This window comes from Hipposideros armiger, unplaced genomic scaffold, assembly GCF_001890085.2.
Source record: "Hipposideros armiger isolate ML-2016 unplaced genomic scaffold, ASM189008v1 scaffold_577, whole genome shotgun sequence".
NCBI lineage: Eukaryota > Metazoa > Chordata > Mammalia > Chiroptera > Hipposideridae > Hipposideros > Hipposideros armiger.
The window spans coordinates 196,956-207,302 of record NW_017731927.1 but is presented as its reverse complement, the minus strand read 5'-3'; the positions used below and the strand labels follow the sequence as shown (position 1 = coordinate 207,302).

The 10,347-nt window shown below is 45.3% G+C and overlaps 1 protein-coding gene across 1 annotated transcript in view; it reads left to right on the top strand.

The window, feature by feature from the left end:
* Positions 1–10,347, top strand: part of DAPK1 (death associated protein kinase 1) — a 186,447-nt gene that overhangs the window by 89,915 nt on the left and 86,185 nt on the right. Inside the window, exon 2 of the mRNA XM_019624077.1 lies at positions 4,889–5,110. Within this exon, the coding sequence (XP_019479622.1) occupies positions 4,889–5,110 (222 nt within the window). The remainder of the gene's footprint in view (positions 1–4,888; positions 5,111–10,347) is intronic.

The following is a 10,347-nucleotide window of genomic DNA, read 5'->3' as shown; positions in this document are numbered from 1 at the left end:
TTTTTTAGTATAAAGATTTTTCAAGCTGGGATGTGTCTTACTGTCTTTGTATGTTTCTGACCATTAGTACTTAATGAATATTTATTACATTTAACTGAAAGCTTATATAGCAAAACAAATTTGGCTGCCTGTACCTACTGCAACAAACCATTGTCAGTTATTAGATGACAGAGAATGTTAGTGCATTTTTTAAAAAACGACATATAACTGATTCTCATTATTTGTGTAGTTATGTGCTATAAATGCACCGAAAACACTGAATTAGCAAATACTGAGCCATTGGTCCTGGAGAAAACACAGGGTTGGGTTCCTGCAAACCTCTGGTCAGAACATTTTTGACAACAGACCCCATGCGTAACCTTGTTTTATGTGTGTTTCTGTTTAAAGCCGCCTTTAATATCTCTTGTTGATTCACTGACATTAACTCACGGCCCACAGCACTGGAGTCGTGACTGAAGGAAGCTTATCTGACACACATTTTCTCTGGAAGGCGCATCACAGCCTCGGGCTTAGGAACACTGTATAAGACTTGAGCACTACCCTTGGGGGCCATCATAAATAGTGAAATCACCAACAAATAGCACAAAATGTGAAAAAATGTGGCACTAGGCAGACCATAAAAAGGACACTGGTTTACAGTGTGAGAGTTGAACCAAGAAGACAGAGCGTCACCTTGATCGACCTCAGCTAGGAATATGCCCATCGGGTACCTCCAGGCCGCAAATGACCCTGAAAGCGGGGCAAGTTACAAATAAATTTTAGCAAGTAGGTGAATCTGCAAATCGGGATCCTGCAAAAAATGAGGATCACCTGTACTCTGTTTTATCAATTTCAATGTCCTAGAGTCAGTGAATTTCTTTTTTCCAGTAAGGAAACTGCATTTCCCCACCCACTGAACCATGGCTGCAGCCGTCTATACGGGTGTCAATCATGGAGGAGCCTCCAGAATTTGTCACAGGAGAGGGGTCTGGAGCAACAGGCAGTCTCCCATGTGCCTTGCAGTGGTAGCCTTGCTTCTGTGTGTGCATTTAGTCAGAGCTCACCCTGCAAGCTGTGTCAGGTGGTTAACTCTGAGAGCTCATGATTTAGAAATGCTTGCCCCAAAAAAACACCCCAAAACAAAAACCCCAAAATTGTTTTCTTCAGTTGATGGTGGTGCGGGGGGAGGGGACTGGAGAAGAGGAACTGCCCCCCCCCCAAAGCTGGTGCAAGGGATGGGGAGAGGGGGCTGGGCCAGATGCCCAGGAAGGAAAGGGTGGGGACAGCAATCAACCAGCAATCCAACTCGAGTTAGGCCTCACAAAGCAAATTACTGTTCTTAGAGAAGTTTCTTCTCCGAGGTGCCTGGCCTCAGTTTGCTGGCTGCCTGTGGAGATTGCGCTGTGAAAATTTCATACTGTTACCAAGTGCACAGCGAGGCCCCCGTGCCTTGAGTGGGTGCCCTGCCTGCCCTTGGGCTCTGCAGTGACTCTGAGTTCCCCGGGGAGGGCCCAGCGCAGCAAGCAGCTGTCAGCCCCAGCGCTCCCTCTCAGTAGGGCCAGGAGAGGAAAGGGCGGGGTGATGGGTTTGAAGGTTGAAGCCAGCAGCCAGATTTAGCAGTAGCTTTACACGCTCTGTGTAGTTTTCTTTATTTTTCCTTTTAGGGCTCTTTTGCCCCTGGCAGTCATGAAAGGTGATATTTTGAGGGTTATACTGCAGCGCTTTGGGATTTAAGGAACTGTGAGCTAATGACAATAACTCCAGTTGTCAAAGATTAATCACAGCTAACAGTTACTGAAGACTTACTACTGCCAGGTGCTGTTGTCACCACTTTACGCATAGTAGCTCCTTTAATTGGTCCTTTTCCAGCCCAACTGCCTTCCCAGGCAGGCACTATTATCATGCGTACTGTACAAATAAGGAAACTGAGGCTGTTAGTAAGTGAGCCCACCGGCATACAAGCTAGTAAGCCGGGGAACCAAGCCTCAAATACAGGCAGTCTGCTCCCGCGCTACACAGTTCTACTGAATTATAGTGAACCATCTTCAGTTTAACATCTCTGGTGTTTAGGATCATCGAGTCAGAATTCAGCATTGTGCACAGGCTCCTGGAGGAGCTCCACACTCAGTGCTTCCAGAGACAGAAAGATGCCCCTGACAGCCCTCTGTCCTCCAGGAATTATAATCTTGGGAGGGGCGGAAATAGCCAAGGAACAGGCAAAAAAGAGCAAGTGCCACAGAAGGGTCTCAGGTGCTCTTTGAACTCAGGGGTGCAGGAGAGAGCGCTGGCTGGAGTAAGGAGGTAGGGGCAGGTTGTTGGGGAGTCAGAGATAAATAGGGAAGGGTATCTTTAAAGAGGCAGCATTGAGATGGGCCTAGAAAGGGTCCCTCAGAATCATTCCATACCCTCAATGACCCTCTGCACCCAGGGTTAGCTGGGCAGTTGGGTAGTCATGCAGCCCGCCTTGCATCCTTAGAATCTCACTTCTCCTGGGCGGGGCTTTCCCATCTTAGCCCCTCCTCTCCCTCCAGCTTGGGAGTCGGGGGTGGGGGTCCAGAAGTGTTAGTGAGTGATGGATTGTCTGGATGTTTCACTGCAAACCTGGGCCATACAGTCCTTACACCTGTGTACATACTCCTGGCCTCGACACACAGGATGTTTGGAACTTCTCCTTAACCCAGCCATTAGGGTTGGTGCGTCTTGATGCCCTTTCCTTCCCATAATTAAAAGGGGGAAACGGTCAACAATGGAACATTGGGCAGTGAAAACACACTTGGATAGTCTTTGAATTTAGGCTTGCATTTAAATTCTTTGGGGTTCACCTGCAGATATTTATTTATTTATTTATTTATTTATTTATTTATTTATTTTGGGGCTCTTTGGTTTGTGTTTTAAAGCAATGTGATTCAAAGCACAGAGCCTGCCTTGAGTGTTTACAGCCCCTGAGACAGGTTGTCATGACCATGACCGTGACCATGTGAGAGGCATGGCCCAGCCCCTGGAAGCACAGGTTATTTGTGGTTTGGAGGTCCTGTGTTGGGTAGCGCCCTGCCTCCTCTCTGTATGGGGGCCCCTGAGAACGCTCAGTGGGAGATACCACCGTCTTTGTAAGGAGTGAGACTGTTTTCCCTTTTTTCTCCATGAACCCCATCGCTGCCGCCCACCCCTACCCCCCAATAGAGAGAAAGCCCAGTTCTTCATTCCCCAGAGAAATTAGAAAATGATTATAGTAAAGTCATAACAGATCCCATGACAATTTAAGATCACGAGTTTACAGGCAATTGGTGCTAGCTTTCCGGTGTGATTGATTCTTCTCTGCTATCCTGCTACAGAGGGAAAGAAGTATTAATAGCCTGTCATGCAAAAAAATTGACAATGTTATAAAAATAATCCTTCACTATGTGTTTTTTCTTCACTGGCCTCCTGCTGCTAAAGTAAATGAGTAACATTTTAAAGTATCCATTCTTTAACATCAAAATATTACCCATAATTTGATTCTCTCTCCCCCTTTTGTCTTCATGTGAGGAGAATAAAGCTAGCGAAATAACTGTGATAGCTCTTCACATAACCATTCTCCAGTAGGTACCATGAAATGTACAGATCCTGTGATGGGTGGATCTATCCAGCCTTGGGCGCTAGGGAAGTAGTGATAGTCCATACAAGAGGCATCTTTCAGTTGTTTCAGTTATATTCAGGGTAGCCTACTCACCTCTCAAGATTTCACCCACTTACGTATTCGCCTTTCATTTTGTGTCAAGTTCAAGTCTTATATTCTTTTATATATGGATAGGAGGCTCTGTTACATGCTGTGGCATAGGATGTATAGGATGCTTTCTTCTGCAAGAACTAGAAAACACAAGTCAAATTGGCTTTAGCAGTAAAGGGAATTTACTGGCCTATGTTGCTGAAAAATCCAAAGGCGGATGGCTTCAGGCAAGGGTTGATTCAGCCACTCTACCATGTTGCCCCAGATCTAATTTCTTTCCTTCTACTGGCTCTGCTTCTGCAATGATTGGCTTTAAACCAAAAGTGGCTCCCCTCATGGTCCCAAGATGGCTGGCGGCAGCTTTGGGGTATGAAAGAGTCTCAGAAAAAGTCTTTGTTTTCATATTCTCTGGAAGGTCTTACTTAGGTCAGGTGCCTATCACTGGAGCCAAGAGAGCATGGTGCACTGATTGGCTTAGCCTAGGTCACATGACCTGCATCTATAGTTGGGATTGGAGTCAGCTTCTCAGAACCACAAAGATAGATAGATAGATAGATAGATAGATAGATAGATAGATAGATAGATAGATAGATAGATAGATAGAAAAAGAGGAAGATAGTGATGCTGGGGAAGCAACCAGCAAATGTCTAGTTTATAGGACTTAGTTCCTGAAGAGTGAACAAAATGTGTATAGCTTTTCTTGTTCTGGGTGATCGATAAATTGATAAGTTAATAAATATTGGTGGTAGAAATATGTCATCAGAGTCAGGGCCCTGTATATTTTTCTACCAATTCCCTGGTCTTAGTCCCTTTTTTCCCCAAACACACAGGAAAAGAGCTGTTGGAAGTGAGGTCCAACCAATTGGGGAGCTCCTTCTTGCTGTCCCCAAATCTGCAATGGGACAGAAGGAGACAAGCACAAAAGTGGAGGCATTATTACCCATTCAATGAAACGTAATTCAAGAAAATGATTTTTATTCCTTGCAACTTTGTTCATAAAGAAACAGGCATAATGAAACTGAAATGTAATAAGAAATATCCCTACTTAATCTGTTAATGTCCCACAATTTGGACTTTCCTACTCACAATTCCATCATCTCTCCCCCCACCCCACGCCACATCCTTGCCCAAATCCTGTTTTTTTTTGTGTGTGAAAAAGAACATACAAGTGACCCGTGACTTTCTTCCATCTCTTCTCTTCAGCGGGCAGTTTGCAGTCGTGAAGAAATGCCGCGAGAAAAGCACCGGTCTACAGTATGCTGCCAAATTCATCAAGAAAAGGAGGACGAAATCCAGCCGGCGGGGCGTGAGCCGCGAGGACATCGAGCGGGAGGTCAGCATCCTGAAGGAGATCCAGCACCCCAACGTCATCACCCTGCACGAGGTTTACGAGAACAAGACGGATGTCATCCTGATTTTGGAACTGTGAGTGCTCTCTGCGTGGCTGTGACTGGGCGGGGAGGGGATGCAGGTTGTACAGCGGTCAGCCCTGGAGCCTGGTTGGGAATTGACTGCCAAGTTCAAGAACAGCGGTGTGCTGCCCGCCCTGAGGCCTAGCTATAGTTATCTTGAGTCATTTTGAAGAGCAGCTTCCATTCATGTGGTCCCACCTGATTTGCAAGAGGGCCTCCAGTCTTGAGGTTCACTTGTTGTGAGGTCATCTGTTTTATGAGTTTTATGTTAAGCTTTACATATGTCCTCTCACACTTTTCCTCTGCTTTCTGCTCTTTCTCTACTTCTGTTCCTCTGTTCTTTTTCTCTCTCTTCTCCTCTCATTTCCCTATTCCCTCTATCTTCACACACACACACACACACACACACACACACACACACACACACACACACCATTTTCAACTCTTGGAACTGTAAATACTCATTACATGAGAGGGCAAAATTGAACCAGAATCAGTCAGAGGTGATTATGAAACTTGTTTTTAAGGCAGTTTGCTTATTTTCTGAGGCATGCCCTGCCCCTCAGATATTATTGTGGGAAAATGATTGTAGCACGTTGCCTGAGTGCCCACTTCTCGTGACGTGACAAGTCCAGCCACACAGGCGGGTGGGAGGTGAGGAGAGGAAGCCGTCTTGGGGCGATTGGCTGGGAATGTCTCTGGGGTGTTTGGAGGGAGGAGAGACATTAGTGCCCTGAGGGCGGAGGGACGGAAGATGCAAAAGGAGCCGCCAACCCTGGGTGGGTCTTAATGATGACAGGCCCCACCCATTTCCAGGGGGCCTCTGGAATTCAGTTTTCCCTTCTGCCAGCCCAACAACTCCCCTTGTTTGCAGATTTCTTAGAGGTGATTTTTGAGGCCAGAGGAGATGGCAGTGAATGGGGGATTGAGGGTAGGTCCAGCCCACCCCAGGGGCACCACATTACTGGCATTCTCAGCTTTGCAATCGCAGCAGCCTAGGGCACCCACAGCTTCTAGTCTCAGTCACTGAGATTTGGGGCACATTGCTCTATGGGTCTGAGCAACAACCTTCTTAACTATAAATTTGGGTTAATATCTACCTCAAAGGAGATAACTGATTTGAGGAGATAACTGAGACAAGAACTTAAAAATACCTAGCATAGTGTCTGGCTCATGGATATGTTTAATACATGTTTCCTTTCTTCCTTCCTTTAAACAAGGAAATTCTCAGCCTCTACACTAGTGACATTCAGGGCTGGATAATTCTTTGGTCAGGGGGCCGTCCTGTGCATTGCAGGGTGTTTAGCAGCATCTCTGGCTTCTACTCACCAGATTCTGATAGCATCCTCACCTGCAGCTGTGACAACCAAAAATGTCTCCAGACATTGCCACATGTCCCTGAAGGGCAAAAGCCCTACCCCCGACAACCACTGCTTTAAAGGAAGAACAGGATATTATGAGCACAGAGGATTAAGGCATCTGCTCAAGGTACAGCAGAGAAAAGAGAGGAATCATGGTGTAATCCTTTCTGTGGCTTTAAGTGGCCACTCAGGAGCCAACAGAACCCAGATGAAAATGGAGCAAATCCTTTACCATCACTAAGCCTAAATTTTCTCCCTTGAGGCGGTTGTAAGAGACCATGCATACAAATTTCCTGGAAAAGAAACAGTACAAATCACAGCTATTTTGCCTTTTCAGAGAATTACCAGGTCGTGCCCTGTGACTCAAGAATGTCACTTACCCTCTTTACACACTGTGCGTGTGAAGCCTGTGAGTTACTCTCCTTTTCGTTCTCACCTGTGGGTGTATATTCTGACTTCAGCTCCTGTTGACTGACCCCATTTCAAAGATATTTTCTATTATGTGTATTTATTTTCCATCATGTACGTAAACTGGGTGACATACGATTTTTTTCCTATTTAATTAAAAAATTTTTAAATGATCATACAGTAATCTTGATGGAATAGGGTTCTACAAGTCTGTGGATGTTAACGCATGTGTAGATTCATGTAACCACCACCCAAATCAGGATTCAGGACAGTCCCATTGCCCCCTAACTGCTTTATATGAACCCTTTTATAGTTGCATCTACCCTCCAGCTCTGCCTCCACCCTCAGGCAACCACTGAGCTATTCTCCATCATTTGTCTTTTTGAAAATGTCATAGAAGTCAATTTATATGGTATACAATCTTTTGAGACCAAGTGCTCCTTTCACTCAGCGTAATGCTTTTGAGATTCATGCATGAGCCCCATGCTCTTTTTTATTGCTGGGTAGTTTTTCCCTGCATGATGTTTCTTTTCTCCATTCACCCACTGAAGGACATTTGGGTTGTTTCTGGTATTTGGCGATTGTTCATAAAGCTGCTATAAACGCTCATGTGCAGACTGGCGTGTGAACCTACGTTTTCATATCCTTGGAGTAAATACCTATGAGTGGGATTGCTGGGTCATGTGGTAAGTGTATGTTTAACTTTATAAGACACGGCCAAACTGTTTTCTAAAGTGGCTGCCCCATGTTTCAGTCCCTCCAGCAAATGATAAGAGTTCCAGTTGCCCCACCAGCACTCAGTATGGTCAGTATTTGTTTTTAGTTGCAGCCATTCTAGTGGGTGCAGAGTGGCACACAACGTCACATAGTTCCTGGCGTTGCGACCTTGAATAAAAGTTGAGCGAGCTCACCAAGAGTGGCTTTTAGATGGAAGGGGCAGGAGGGACCTTAGGAGATGGTCCCTTTCCCGGGAAGTCAGATGGGAGTTTCTCTTCTTGGGCTATTTGTTCCTCACAGATCCCAGCTTCCCGTGTGAACTGATTGCCTCTGCCCTTTCACCTGCCAGACATATGGGGGCTTGTGATGGTGACTTTTATGTGTCAGTTGACTGGGCCACAGAGTGTGCAGACGTTTGGTCCAACATTATCCTGAGCTGTATCCGGGAGGGTGTTTCTGGATGACGTCCACGTTTGAATTAGTAGTCTGAATCAAGCAGATGGCCCTCCTCATTGTGGGTGGGCCGCATCAAATCAGCTGAAGGCCCAAATCAGTTGAAAAACAAAAAGTTTGACTTTACCCCAAAGAAAAGGGAATTCCTTCTACCTGATGGCCTTCGAGCTGGGACATTGGCTTTTTCCTGCCTTTGGACTGGATCTGAAACGTCAGCTGGCCTGGGTCTCCAGCTGGGTTCGGCTGACTCGCCCTGCAGATCTTGAGACTTGTCAGCCTCCGTGATTGCGTGATCCAATTTCTTATAATAAAGCTCTTTTTCTCACCTTTGTTTTCATATTACAAGCCTGTTCCATTCTGTGCCATAATCTGTGTTTTAATGTTTAATAGACTATTCAAAATATTATTCAAAATGCACGGGAGAAACAGTCATCTTTGCCTCTGAGAAAATTGTTTGTTCTTTTGACATAAGAAATGTCCAAACCTGTAAAAAAATTTTATAAGAGTTTATCTGAGCCAAAACTGATGACAGTTGCCAGGAAGCAAGATCTCAAATGTTCCAGAGAATAACAGTTTTGCAGTTTCTTTTATGCATTTGAAATTCGGAAGAGACTGCAAGGAAATTCCATGAAGGTGGGAGAAAGCAAGGTGGGGATTGGATTACAGGCTAGTTAACAAGATTGTGTGCTGTCTTGAGGGTGGTTATGGCGCATTTCAAAGGTGCAGTTAACCTAGATGCACAGAAACAGTGGACAGGGCTTGCTTAAGGCAAAGATAAACCTTTTACTAAAGAAGTTATAGGCCTGGGGCATGACTACCCACCATGACCTGCCCTGTTAGGAAGTTATGATAAAATCACCCTGTGAAGTCACTTTCTGAGACCACCTTTTTCCTCCATAGTTCTAAATTCTCACAGCTTTAAAGGAAGATTTAGCTATTAGTGACATATTCCATCTCCTATTTTCTTCCTTAAGAATGTTAAGGTATGGTGGTGGTTAAAGAGAGAATAAAATTTAAGAATTTGTCAGAAAACAGCCCTATGACATAATAATGGCCATTTGCCTGTGTCTCCTGGCACAGTAAGTAATCTTTGAGTAGATGTATTTTTCTGATGTATTGCTTTGGGATGAACTCCACGGCAGGTAGAGCTTCCTAAGGCTTACTGATGGAGCTTGTCCCCACGCTGAGACCTTATGGCCATCTCCACTGGTACGTGTGAGTTCTTGCCTCTAAACTCCAGGCCCATCCTTACCGCTGAGATAAAGGACCCCAAACCAGCACTCTGCTCGCTTTTTAATGAACCGCTCCCAGTGTCCTGGGCGAGGTACAGAAATGATATCTTTTCTGCCCTTTTTATAAAAACGATTTGTTGTCTGCGGTAAAGGCACAATTGTCAAATCCTAGTCCAGGATCTGCCCTTTAAAATTTGTGTTGAGCCGTGCAAGTAGCTTTAAAGAAAGACTCTCCTGCCACTTGCTTCACCGGGAAATCATCTTTTCACAGCTGATCGGCTCTGGCTGCTCAGCACAGCATCTACACGAAGGAGGCATATGTGATATCTCACATGCACGATCTCGTGTCCTCCACATCCTGTTGTGCCTTGAAGAAACCATGCCAATACAAAGCCTCTTTACTGTGTTGTAGCTCACCCACACATGGTCACACAGGCGAGGCACTGCAAAGCTTTCATCTTCAGTGCTTGAGTCATTTTATAATATGTCCTGTTACCTGATGAAAAGTGAAGTTCCACTGTCCGAACTCCAAGTCAGTGCTCATCAGACACCGGCTTCCAAAATTTCGTTCCTAAGCTGGCTGCTGGAAAGAGCTAAGTATTGCAGGCTGTGGATCGTGATGCATTTTTCTATCTATCCTGTCCAGCTTTTAGGGACCAGATTGGCAGCAACATAAATGGGAGAGGTTGGTCCGCATGAAGCCTCATGTCAGGGAGGCATCAGGGAATGGTGAGGACTGTGGCTAATGGAACCCTCATGCCCCACCTCAGAGAGGCAGCCACCAGTCCATTGACTGTCACCATGTAGAATTTTGGATCCAGTGTTATCAGATCTTGCTTTTTTTTTTTCCAAGAAAAGTCTGTAATCTAGATTTTTAATGTTGGCAGTTAGTTCACAGTATTCATGAACACAGACCAAACAAAACAGACCTGAAGGCCACACGTAGCCTGTGCAGACCTCCAGATTCTAGCCTGCTTTAGGTAAGCAATAAGTATTCCTTACTCACTGCTGTGGGAGAAGCAAGATGGGATAAACACAGCCAGAAACATCCCCAAAGGACTAGTAATTCTGTCAAAAGG